Source organism: Ascidiella aspersa, chromosome 9 (genome assembly GCF_963924565.1).
Source record: "Ascidiella aspersa chromosome 9, kaAscAspe10.2, whole genome shotgun sequence".
NCBI lineage: Eukaryota > Metazoa > Chordata > Ascidiacea > Phlebobranchia > Ascidiidae > Ascidiella > Ascidiella aspersa.
In genome coordinates, this window is record NC_139455.1 from 20,362,179 (window position 1) to 20,375,981 (window position 13,803).

Genomic DNA, 13,803 nt, shown 5'->3' on the forward strand with positions numbered 1-13,803 from the left:
CTACAGCTTTTTAGTTCACAAAACTCGTTAGCCTACCAATACTATTATAAAATGTAGGCTACTGTTTAAGCTTGTATATCGTGGTAGCCAACTAGAAAGACACTAAAAAAAGTGCGTTGTCTCCTCCTTAACGTACCCTGTTAACTGTCAAGAGACACGCATAACAAATTGACAACGACTTAGGCAAGTTGTACTGTGCAGTGACCACTAAAGTCGATACTCTATAGGCCTACATAAAAGCAGCATGTGACTCATGACCCATGGTTATCGAAGGGCAATACTAATTTACGGAATGATGAATGGTCGGAACACTCACTAATTTAAGTGTTACCCCGTTAAAACAATTATTAAACCAACGCACAATATTTGAGTTAGGGTGGGGGTTAGCGTTTGGGTGAAGGTGGGTCAAGTGTTATTATATTTAATAATAATACTGTGAGCGTTCCGACCATTCCGACCATTCATCATTCCGTAAATAAGTGTTATCGAAAACTGTAGCTCTGCACAAGATCGCTTTATAAACGCGTAAAATTGCTTACTGCTTATTACTTTCATAATCTATTCTTATTATGTAATTATAATGCATTATTTTTTTATAATCTGGGTCAAATAACTTGGTAAATATAAATAAATGAAGTTTCTCACTCATGATAAAGAACACTTTTAGAAACTAAAATAAGACAAACTAAGCACACAACTCTAAAATAAGCACGTTTCTTAGAAATAAGCACGGTATGGCAACCCTGGCTATAGCCTTATTAGCCTAAGGTTAATCCGGCCATGGCCTACCTTAGGTGGTACATGAACACTATACAAAAGCTTAAAATGGTACGCGAGAAAAAAAAGTTCATTTATTCGTCATTACTGGCCTCATAGCCCTATGCTTCGATGTAACACGACCTGATGCAGTGGTTCTGTAGGCTTTTCCCTTCGCTGTACCTCCATTTTTCGGTCTTGTAATTAGGCGCGTTAGTTCGCACCATGCACGTAAAAAATGTAATCAGCTTTTAGCATTTGGGGACAGTTCAGTTGCTATATGAAGCTCTTGTTTTTTGGTTCTTGGTGAAGTCGGCACCAGCACCAATAGGAAAACATTTAGGACGCCAAAAACAACTTCACGGAAATATTTAGTAAAAGCCGAAAGATTTACACGTTGTGAAATGAAACCAGAGTAACGAGGTTTTGGCATTTCATTTTTATGACAGACGTTACTGCGACTAAGAATTGCTATGCCAGGCAACTCTTTGGATGCTATTGAAGACAATTTTGTTACTACCTCTAAATTTAGTAAGAAAAACTTTACCATAAGAAACAGAAAAGATTAATATATAGCAGAATGTAAGTTAAAACTCTCCAGTGACGTGCGGTGAGGTTCCTAGATGGTGAGGCACTAATTTTTTTGAGTCACGGTGAGGCACTAATTTTTTCGAGCCATTGTATGAACTGCGTACCGAACACCAATAAATATGACAACATATTTTATGACGTAACAGTGCATGACATTTAAAAGCGTGGCAAGCCTGTGATGGACTTTTGTGGTAGGCTACAAAACAAATTATTATTAAGAGTACAATATTTATAAATTTTTGGGTGGCCATGGCTAACCTGGCTACGCCTGTGACAGCCACACATCCACTCCTTTTTTTACCAATCTCTTTGAAAGTTGCGTTTTATTTTTTTTTTACCAGTCGTATGATGCAAAACTTTTAAATTGGCAATAGGTCTGCCTTTATTTATGACTTCAACGTTAGAGCTTTACACTACAAGAAGTCAATGTACACGCACTACCAGCATTTAAGCTGGTCAAAGAAAGGTTTCATTGCGTGGACGTCATAATTGAGGCATGCCTCAAATCATAGCTAAATCGTTCATTACGTTTTCCGAAAGAATTAGCGAAAGAAAAAGGCACGCATAATGCAGTGTATGGCACTTTTGTGATCTGAAGAGAGGCACGGCTTGTCACTGCCTCACTTCGCGTATTCAATGATTTTGACCGCGTGAACTCTTGATATGAACAACGCAACAAAATAGAAAAAAAATAAGAAAAAAAGGCACTGCCTCCCCTGACTGCACGTCCCTGGAACTCTCTCCTCTACTACCCAGTTAAGTCGTCCCTACCCCATATCAATTCAAAACCTTGGTTATCCCTCCTACCTCCTTATTTATCATATCTCCGTGTTTGTTATTGTTTAATTTTGACTTTTTCGTTTCCCTTCTCTTTTAATTCTTACATGTAACCTTATTAAAATATATACTGGGAAATGTAGCCCAGTCGCCAGTTTTCAGGACGTCATTTTGTTCCCATTTACGCCCTGTTTTACATGCCAGAGCTTTAAATAAAATAAAACAAAACAAACGGGGCAATGATGAGCCCGAACCGAAGGATATCCCTGAGGTACCTGAGCCCTAAAAAACAGAAAAAAAATACGCCAGACATTAAACTTTTGTACAAAAAAATAAAAATAAATTTGGCATGTTTTATTTTCCTCAACCTTTTGTTTGTGAATGAAGTATTATTCGCTAACTCTCCATTTTCGTTTACAAAAAACCTGCGCCGTTTTTAAAGTACTTTTTTTTGCTTTGTACCGCGCGAAAATTGTACGTCGGCTGTCGTCATTGAATACGTAAGCAATAATAGAAAGAAGTGCCAAGTATTATAAAGCTGAAACACTTTAGAAAGTAAGGATCTCCCGCGGACAATAAAATGTAAAAGAAAGATTCTTGTCTTCGTATCCAAAGATCTTAAGACAGTTTATTTATTAAAACAGATAAAACATAAAATCATTTCTTAAAATCTTACAGAAATATATATAATACGCCTATAAGGCATCATCAGTTTCTGTACAAAAAACAAACATGTAAAAATGCCAATATGGGTGGTTAAAAAGTAAAATATATAAAATTAAAAATAGTAGGGTAGCGTATAGGTCTAAAATCATAAAACACCTGCAGATGTCAGATGCAAAAGCAACAACTAGCGAATGGAATCAAACGACAACGTGACAAAACGGAAAGAAAGAGAAAAGCACGCAACTGATAAGCATGTTATCAAACGGTGTCCCAGAGCTATCATTAATGACAAGAAATAAAACGGGACAAAACAAGCCCTGGGCAAAAAATTACCTTAGGCGTGGTAGTATCATTTTTTGGATATTTATTTCAGCTTTGGTTTTATTAAGCCATTTATCTTGAAAAATATCCAAAAGACTGACTGGCGGCATTTGTACAAATACAACAGAAAAACATTGGTGTAACTGCGGCTTTCGTAAGAGCGCAGCTCGGTCGTTGTTGGCCGAATAATCAAACGTCTTCCAAGTTGCTCGATGAGCATTCCAACGTGTGGAAAACTTGGTTTTAGTTTGACCAACATACTGCTTGCCCCACTTCTTGCAGGTGGCCACATAAATGCCGTAATGGCTACACGTCAAATTTTGACGTAGCTGCACACTTCCTATAGGTGTAGTTAAAACATGTGGTAAATGTGCTCTTTGTGGCAATTTTGGCAAACACCAAAGCATGGTGCCACACACTACTGTTTTAACTAAGGTAACTAAGGTAAACGCGTAAGGTAATTTTTTGCCCAGGGCTTGTTTTGTCCCGTTTTATTTCTTGTCATTAATGATAGCTCTGGGACACCGTTTGATAACATGCTTATCAGTTGCGTGCTTTTCTCTTTCTTTCCGTTTTGTCACGTTGTCGTTTGATTCCATTCGCTAGTTGTTGCTTTTGCATCTGACATCTGCAGGTGTTTTATGATTTTAGACCTATACGCTACCCTACTATTTTTAATTTTATATATTTTACTTTTTAACCACCCATATTGGCATTTTTACATGTTTGTTTTTTGTACAGAAACTGATGATGCCTTATAGGCGTAATATATATATTTCTGTAAGATTTTAAGAAATGATTTTATGTTTTATCTGTTTTAATAAATAAACAGTCTTAAGATCAAGTATTATAAAGTTTGATTTCTACAAGTTCTATATAAAAAATAACATTTTCCGCCATCGAAGCGCCCGCACGAACCAAGTACGAAGACTAAAAGTGAATTCAGAGATTTAAATTTGGAAAGAAAAACGAAAATTGCTTCGCTCTGGCTGCCTTAAAATACTAGTCAATGTGTCCAGCGTCGTTTTGGGTTTATTTTTGTAGATGCGCCGCCGTGCTTTTATAACCTTGTTATCATACACCGCAAGTAAAACAAGGCTACGGAGACCTGGTTTAAAGACGCGCATTCAGTGCCAGAACGCCACTTTGCAATTTATATGATGCCAAGTAAACATTCGACTTAAACAAATCCCATTTAGCATTGGTAAAGCCCCCTGACTGAGCTTGTAGTAAAATTACCGTAACACACTTCACCAAATCTACTTTTCCAAACAACACTTTTGTCTGTTATTTCAAGTGGATTTACTAGTTCATTGCAAATCACGCCAAACGGGAGTCTTTCAAGATAACCGTCTGCGGCATTCATTACCGAACAATTTAAAGTCAAACATTTTCGAGTACAACTGTACAAGGAATACAAATTGTTTCGTTAAAATGAACAGAATATCAATAAAATGCTCTGAAATAGGCATCTGGCAGTGGTTTTACTGTTAGTAAGTTTGTCTAATCATCTTTGAATGGTTTTTGAGTATTGCGTTAAAATTCAGTCAGCTGCTGGAAACGGTTTGCTAGCATATTTATCTTTGTTCGATACGGCAGTTCATACTGTAGCGTATCCTTTTATTATATGTGTTACGCGACATGCTACACGCGACACGTCTTTCTATCGTGCTCTTTCCGAGCGGTCACTCGCTCGGTCATTCGAAAATACAAGCTGACGTGTGCACTGCTCTGGCTCCTACAAATGGTGACCCCGGCAAGCAAAGTAAGTGCAAGGTAAAACCACAACACATTGCTAGGTTGTAGGCTAGCTTATGTTCAACGCACTTAACTTAATTCTACGATGGACGAAGAAAATGTCGCAGCCGTTGCTGTTAAAATTCCGCCATTCTGGCCACAAGACGCCGAACTATGGTTTTTACAAGTAGAAGCACAATTCAGTGTGAAAGGCGTGACACTATCGAAAACAAAGTACCATCATGTGGTAGACGCAGTGTCACCCGAAATCGCCGCCGTTGTGCGGGACATTATAAAAAACCCAGATGACGCGGATCCTTACGCGCAGTTAAAATGTGCACTCATCAGCAGGGTTTCGATGACCAAGCATCAACGCTTACAGAAACTTCTTCGACATGAAGACCTGGGCGATCGCAAGCCTTCAGAAATGTTGCGAGAAATGCAACATCTTATGGGCGAAGAAGATTCGAAAAATTTGCTTCGCGAACTTTTTTTTCAACGATTACCAGGCAATTTGCGAGTAGTTTTGGCCACACTTGATCTGGAATTATCAGCTTTGGCGCAGAAAGCTGACAACATGATTGACCTGATGGACACGTCACCCATTTTGGCCCAAGTCAATCAACTGCAAAAATAAATTGCAATTCTGAAGCGCAATACGCCGCAAACAAGAAACCTGCACGACGCTCGACTGTGCTGGTACCACAGGCGATTCGGTCCTAAAGCACAAAAGTGCGTTTCTCCCTGCGAGTACAAGGGAAACGCCTCAACCAGCCACTAATGGCGGCTAGTGCCGCTGGTTGTTCTCGCCGCCTTCTTCACGTTAATGACCGCACCACTGGACAAAGGTACCTCGTGGACTCCGGTGCTGCGATTAGTGTTGTTCCTGCCACAAGAATGGATCGCAACAGTTGTAAAAGAAAGCTGGAACTCGTTGCAGCAAACGGAAGCACCATCGCAACATTTGGTACGCGGTCGATCAACCTAGACATCGGGCTCAGCAAAAAGTATGTATGGTCTTTTATTATAGCCGAAGTCACGCAACCGATTCTCGGCGCAGATTTTTTTCGACATAACGGAATACTAATCGACCTTGGTAAAAATCGACTTATCGATGCTAAAACATTTAACTGTGTTTCCGCTGGTGTTTCCCGCTCATCTTCTTTTGGTTTGGTAGCATTAACCCATGCCACAAATGAATTTGGAACACTGTTTAAAGAGTTTCCTTCTATTCAAAGCGCGGTTTACAATGACGTTTCTTTGAAACACAATATTAAGCATCACATCGTAACTAATGGTCCCCCAGTACATACAAAGGCACGTCGACTCTCTCCTGAAAAGATGAAAATCGCTAAAGCGGAATTCCAAAACCTTCTAGACTTAGGAATCGTGCGCCGTTCGTCTAGTACATGGGCTTCGCCTTTGCACATGGTTTGCAAAAAGTCCGGCAAATGGAGGCCATGTGGCGATTATAGGAATCTAAACAGTCGAACTATTCCTGATCGATATCCGATTCCTCTTATACAGGACTCATCTGCTAACTTAAACGAAGCGAAAATCTTTAGCAAAATAGACCTCATCCGTGCCTATCACCACATTCCAGTAGCAGCAGAAGATGTACCAAAGACCGCCATTATTACGCCGTTCGGCCTTTTTGAGTACACACGTATGCCATTCGGGTTGTGCAATGCAGCCCAGACATTTCAACGTTTCATGGATGAGGTATGTAGAGGGCTGGATTTTATCTTTGTATATCTAGATGACATTCTTGTATTCAGTCCGACCAAAAGTGCACATCGGCGGCACTTGCGTCAATTGTTTCAAAGGCTTGCAAAATTCGGCATTGTCGTGAATCCAGACAAGTGCGAGTTCGGTACTTCAGAGCTTGAATTTCTAGGACACCGCATTTCAACTGAAGGAATCGCGCCACTTGCCGGAAGAGTTGAAGCTGTTAAGAATTTCCCGCAACCGACATCCAAGAAAGGCCTTCGTGAGTATTTGGGACTCTTAAACTTTTACCATAGGTTCATCCCAGGAGCAGCAACAATTCTCCACCCACTCCACCTTGCCCTGGGTGGGCAAACCAACGATTTCGTATGGAACAACGACTGTACAACTGCTTTTCTAGCATCAAAACACGCACTTGCCAAAGCAACGATGCTGGTACATCCCAAACCTGATGCGGCAACACGAATAACAACAGATGCTTCTGCAGTTGCTGTGGGCGCATCTCTCGAACAATACCTCGATGGCAAGTGGCAACCGATTGCATTCTTTTCCAGAAAACTAAAACCCGCCGAAACCAGGTACAGTGCGTTCGACCGCGAACTTCTCGCAGTATATTTGGCCATTCGGCATTTTCGATACTTTGTAGAAGGACGACAATTTTCAGTGCTCACTGACCAAAAGCCATTAAGTCATGCGTTCGACAGAAACTCCAACGAACTTTCTCCACGCCAGGTTCGTCACTTGTCTTTCATTTCAGAGTTTACAACGGATATTCGACATATTAAGGGCACTCACAATTCTGCCGCAGATGCATTATCTCGCGTTGCTATAAATTCAACGATGTCTCCTGCGATAGATTTTGCCGCTTTGGCTACAGCACAAAAAGGTAATCGTGACATTCGTGCATACCGAACAGCTGTAACGTCACTTAAATTTCAGGACCTTCCGCTCCTTGGATCTAGCGATACTATTTTATGCGACGTTTCCAAAGGTTATCCCAGACCCGTTGTGCCACTAGCATTTCGGCGCATTGTCTTTGATGTACTACACAACCTTTCACATCCAGGTATTCGCGCGTCTCGTAAACTAGTTTCCGATCGTTTCATTTGGCATAGCTTAAACAAAGATGTTGGGCTGTGGGCTCGCACGTGTTTACAATGCCAGCGGGCGAAAATTCACCGCCATACATTGTCACAGCTTGGTTCATTTACGCTTCCCGACAAAAGGTTTGCAGAAATTCATGTGGACATCGTCGGACCGCTTCCGATGTCGCAGGGTTACTCTTACATATTTACTTCTATAGATCGTTTCACTAGGTGGCCGGAGGCGATCCCGATGGTGGATGCTACGTCAGAGTCGTGTGCCAGGGCTTTGCTGTCGTGGGTATCTCGTTTCGGTACACCACAGTCCATAACTTCCGACAGAGGCCGTCAATTCGAGTCTAACCTATGGGCAAACCTAAACTCCCTCTTAGGTTCCCATCGCCAAAGAACCACCGCTTACCACCCGCAATCCAATGGAATAGTGGAAAGACTCCACCGGCAAATGAAAGCAGCACTCAAAGCCCGATTGGACAACAACCACTGGGTGGACCAACTTCCTGCAGTCATGCTCGGCATTCGCACGGCCCCGAAGGAAGACATTGGTTGTTCTGCCGCAGAGCTGGTGTACGGCACGACACTGCGGTTACCAGGGGAGTTTTTCTCACCACCGTCACACGGCACCACTACAACCACAGCGGAGGTAACAACATTCCTGTCCAACTTCCGGAAATCAATGGAGAACGTTCGCGCCATTGCGACATCACGACACAGACAATCGCATAGTAGTGTACCGCGTATACTTCAAACGTGTAAATTTGTTTTCGTGCGTCGTGACTGTCATAGATCGCCCTTACAGTGTCCTTACGACGGCCCGTTTAACGTTATAGAAAGAAACAGTAAATTTTTCAAAATTAATGCTAATGGCCGTGTAGATACTGTTTCGATTGACCGACTTAAACCGGCTTACACTGATAATGATTTATTAAACATGGAAAATACTCGCCCCACTTTTACCCAATGTTTACCGCAACGTCCCGATATTCCATGCATACCACCGCAACCCTCTTTTCCCATTCGACCGAGGTTAACTCGACGTGGTCGTGTTATTACTGTGCCTGCTCGTTACCGAACGTGACTAACGCACTGGTGGGGGGTTTTGTAGCGTATCCTTTTATTATATGTGTTACGCGACATGCTACACGCGACACGTCTTTCTATCGTGCTCTTTCCGAGCGGTCACTCGCTCGGTCATTCGAAAATACAAGCTGACGTGTGCACTGCTCTGGCTCCTACAATACAATGGCAAAAGCTAAACAAAATACGTTCAAAACATTTTGGACCCCTCCAAATTTTTTCGGCTGGCTACACCACTGTTTAAGTTGGCCAAAATTGCATTTTCAAGGGGGCGATGAGACACCGGCGCAATCGGGCTAATCCGAAAGCAAAACGGGCTAAGACTTAGTTTCGGACACATCTTATTGAAAGGAAGTGTGTTTTACTTTTAACAGTACGTGTAGCCGTCCGTATCGTGTTTATATGCAGTTCCATAATTGGTAAAAAAAAACGATATAATCTTGGTTGTTTAGGTTTTGTCATTACTTGATTTACAGTATAAAGATAAATAAACTTACTACTGGTTAAACCATAGTACTAATTATGTAATTAGTATTCTATGGCTAAACCTTTCTAACTAAAACTGACTAAAATAGAAGGCAATACACAAAAACTCTTTTCTAAAGCAAAATCAAAATGATTAAAAGGTAGTGATCATGGTCGTGTGTGACGTAACAATAAATAACATTGCACGCACAATTGTAAATACAAAGGTAAGGTAGCAGAACAAATATCTGAACTAATTTTCGTAGTTACAATTATCGTTTTCGATATTGTGAATGTAATGGCGATATACTTCAATTCACACAATATGGTCAAATCCCGGACATATAAGCAGATTTTGCCATCAGTGGCGTAGCCAACCAAAAAAAATTTTTTTTTTTGGGGGGGGGCAAAAAGTTTAAACTTTGATTCGTTTTAGCTTTTGCCATTGTATTAACTGCCGTATGGAATAGAAATAAATATGCTAGCAAACAGTTTCCAACAGCAACTGACTAAGTTTTAACGCAACATTCAAAAACCATTCATAGAGCAAAAACAAATGACTAAAACCTAGTAAAACTGCATTTAAGTATAGCAAACGTAATGATGACTAGTTAACTACATCGTTGTGACGTAACACTCTGTCACAATTGAAGGTGTGGCATGCCTGTGATCGACTGTTGTGGCACTGCTCATGAATGTTACAAAACAAATTATTAAGAGTACAATATTTATAATCTTTTTTAGGGGGGAATCCTGACGTGGCAACCCTAAACTAGTATTAGCACGCTATTTCTACGTTGGCTTGCTGTAAAACCTGCCTCAAGTTACAGTTCAACTCCATTTTAGTGCCATCCATTTAACACTTGTCTACACCGCGCTCTAATACAAAACTTTCTTTCGACTTTCTTAGTGCGCGTACTGAAAATTTAACTACAAAACGCGGAAGGAAAGCTGCCGCATTTAACCCACGCGATGTTTCTATACTGATGGCTGCTTCGCTTCCTAAACGACGTAGGCTTTAATTTATGCAGTATTATTCTAAAAAAATTACCTAACCATGCTATTACTTTGTTCTTAGTTAATAAAATTTAACTTATTAAAAAAAACTTTCCAGCCTGGATTCGAGTTTCCTTTCGTTTCACTCGCAAAAACGTAACAGGAAGTCTCCATCATTTTGCGGGAATCACACATTTCTCTTTCTATGCGAACAAGCGTGGCGGAATCAGGAAAGCTCGTTTATTTTGCTTTGCCATGGAAAGCAAATGCGTTATACTGTGGCATGGCTGAGCCGAATTTGCCGAGGAATCGGGTGCTTAGTATCTCCTTGCTTCGAGAGAGGTCGCCCTGGTCTATCGACAAGGTCAGAACAGTCATCTCGACGTAAATATCCAGTAGAGAATAAGATCGACATAGTCTGAATAAGATCTAAATCTGCCGGAATACGTCCTAACTTATTCCGAATATAGGGCATATATGGCCAAAAGATCGCCTGAAACTGTATAGGTAGAGGGTATTAGACGTTTGGGGGCCGGCATGGGCCGTTTTGGTGCCGACGTTCGGACAACCTAGTTTGTCCGGCGCCCTTAAGGCAGGAGTTAGTGATGTAGGCCTACTTAGGGTGGGGGTTATGGTTAGGTAAAGTGTTGTATAGGCACAATTCTGACAATTTAGGTCTTATTACGACGGGTTTTGGACTTATTCCTATTTAGACTGTACTACGACCACTAGGTATTAGTCCTACTTTGGTCTTATTGCGAACTGTGTTTTTTTCAGACGTTGATATTGTTTTTATCTTTGTCTTATGGCTGGACTCCAAACAAGCACACCGTACAACCCGTATAGCCGGCAATGCTAAGAGATGCCTAAGACGGTATGCCTGATAGATTATAATTACGTGAAATTGAACATTACGCTCTGTCAATTTGTCATCTTAAAATAGTCGCACTATTAATTAATGTCATAACGAGTTATATTACAACATAGTCATTGTCGAACATGTTTTGTGTAAACCATTGCAAAAAAGAACCAGACGGGTATGCAGTTGTTGTACATTTTGTCAGGGGTTATTTTTCAGGGCCCTATTTTCATGGGTGGTTTAATAATTGGGTCATTATATGTAGGGTTATTTACCAGTTTTTTTTTGTAATATTATATATTGCACTTTGGTTTATTCGTTTTACGGTTTGTATTAAGTTGTACTTTCTCTTGACTTGTTTCTGCAAGCAGAAACAGATAGGGGCCGAAAAGTTCCTGCCTTCTCCTATAGTGATGCAAAGAGGGAAGTTAGCCAAAAGATACATTTTCTGTTATGTTTTTTTGTAAAGATTATGCAGAAATCATTTTTTAGTGGAGAAAGAGTTAGAGTTAAGGATGAAGAGTAAGAGGGAAACAATTAGAAGAAGATGCATCAAATTGTGCCCGGATTACCTATCTCAAAATGTGCGCACATGTTCACATATTTATTTTCAAAAATGCGTCAAAAATGTGGTAAAAAAAGTGCACACTTTTTTTTTGTAGATTTTCGCGTGCACTTTTTTGCGCACATTGCACAAAAAAACGTTTGCATCCCCGTCTCCCACATTCGGTATATTTAAACCGAGTTTACAGCAAATCGTAAATATATTCATTTCTGAGCTGAAATTACGGGACGTAATTTAACTACAACTATACCAACATACAGGCGGGTTAGGGCTGGCAAATATAAAGCTTGTCTTCCACAGAGCATTTCCGCTTTTCATTCTCTGCCGGAGCGAAACAAAACATCACGAGGTCGAGCGAGAGGAAAATACATCCCTCGACAAGCCCATACAAAATATCCTATTCCTCGTGGTTAGAGTAAAGTTCACGTTCGACTGTGCTCAGCTGCTTCACCAGTGCAACCTTTTTTGGAGCAGTACACACTTTTACGTTTACTACAGAACTTGTACACCCCAGAGTACGAAATGTAGTAAAGTATCTCACAATAACGAATATCAAGAGAAATATTTTGGTTACCTGTCATCGTGGTAATAAACCTGGTAATTTATTGTGATACCTAACCATAGGCTTATTGTTATGTGGTATTTTGTACACCCCAGTACACCCCATCAATGTGGTACTACATCTTTAATAATTCTGGTACACCCGGGGGTGTACAATACCCGAATGAAAAGCACTATGCTACACAACAACCTCATTCAAGCGTAGCTTCATCCAAACAACGTCTAGCCTAGCTGATTTAAGGTTACACATAACCTCGCCGATTTAAATATATCGTCAACTGAACGATTCGCTGATAACAGGTAGTACAGCATAATAGATGCTTCATGATGTCACAAGAGACACCATGAAACACGCTATATGATCGAATAATAAAGCATAACTAAAGACAATAATGATGACATATAATTAGGGCGATTATTTTTTGAAAAAACAAAATCAAAAAAAGTCAAAATTTTGTCAAAATCGAGTAAAAATGCACATAAATCGTTTACAAAATTAAAAAAAAACTATAGTCGACTTTTTGAAATTGTCATTCAGTTTTTTTTTTAATATGTTGTTCAATTTTATCAAAATAATTAGTTTTTATTTATATTCAATGACATTTTAACTGTATTATATCCTTAATAGAGCAATATACGGTATACGCTAGCCGGAAAAATTAACCACCCAGGCCTCTCTGATTTGAAGAAAAGTATTGAAGTTTTGTTGTTTTTTTTCGCTTGTAATTTGCAATTGTTCTATTTCCTATTTCAATAACTGGGCCTTTGTTTTTTCTGCAATTATTTTTACGTTGAATTTTAAGTTTCAACTGTTTACACCAGATTATTCCAAAATAACCATCGTCTTGTTTTCTTTGGCCTTATTATAGTTGATTGTCGTTTTGAAATGACAAAAATATCAACTAAGTATTTTCTTAAGTTTTGCATAAACCCGAAAAAATAACTGATTTTGTTATGGAAATCACAATAAGCCATTTAAATCAACTTATTTCTAACCTGGTCAAAATTTTGTCAAAATAAATTATATTTAGGTAAAACGTGGCGAAAATTTTAATTTTTCAGGTGAAAATTTCTTATTTTTTAGGTCAAAAAATAATCGCCCTACAGGTAATGTTTAAAACGTAGACTAATGTTTAAAAATATTCGCTATACAGCCTAATGTTGAAAAACTTAAATACTAATTCTCCTTGCGGACCCTCTGAAACTGCTGTACGGACCCAACCCATTTGGGAACCACTGGTTCTAACTTCGAATATAAATAATAAGGAGAAACAAAACGTATTCTACAGCAAACTACATTCGGTATATTTAAACTGAGTTTTTAGCACGTCGTAAATAGTTATGCTGTCATAGTTAAAAGTACGAAACCCAAATAACCTAGATTGAATCAACATACAGGCGAGTTAGGGCTTACAAGTATAAAGTTTGTCCTCAACAGAAAAGTTCCTCATTTCATTCTCTGCAGAAGCGAACAAACTATTTGATCGTCGACCAAGCGCCAAACATATTCGTCAAGCGAGACATCAGGTTCTTTTTTGTCAGGGGTTCGGCTGTGCTTGGCTGCATTTCAAGCTCCACTTGTGTGATAGCAGCAAAGTGGTTTA

The 13,803-nt window shown here is 39.7% G+C and overlaps 1 protein-coding gene and 1 non-coding gene across 2 annotated transcripts; one reads left to right on the forward strand and one right to left on the reverse strand.

Moving 5' to 3' along the window:
* Positions 1 to 1,058: 1,058 nt before the first annotated feature.
* On the reverse strand, positions 1,059 to 1,175 carry LOC146133507 (U5 spliceosomal RNA). Its single transcript, XR_014501715.1, has one exon. It is a non-coding gene; the product is annotated as a U5 spliceosomal RNA (small nuclear RNA).
* Positions 1,176 to 4,954: 3,779 nt separating this feature from the next.
* LOC146133508 (uncharacterized) lies at positions 4,955 to 5,485 on the forward strand. The gene has a single exon (XM_083397771.1). The coding sequence runs from the start codon at positions 4,955 to 4,957 to the stop codon at positions 5,483 to 5,485; it is 531 nt and encodes a 176-aa protein (XP_083253897.1).
* Positions 5,486 to 13,803: the final 8,318 nt, after the last annotated feature.

What these genes read in the sequence shown, in the direction of transcription:
- LOC146133508 (XM_083397771.1), top strand. Translation starts at nt 4,955, where the DNA reads ATGGACGAAGAAAATGTCGCAGCCGTTGCTGTTAAAATTCCGCCATTC.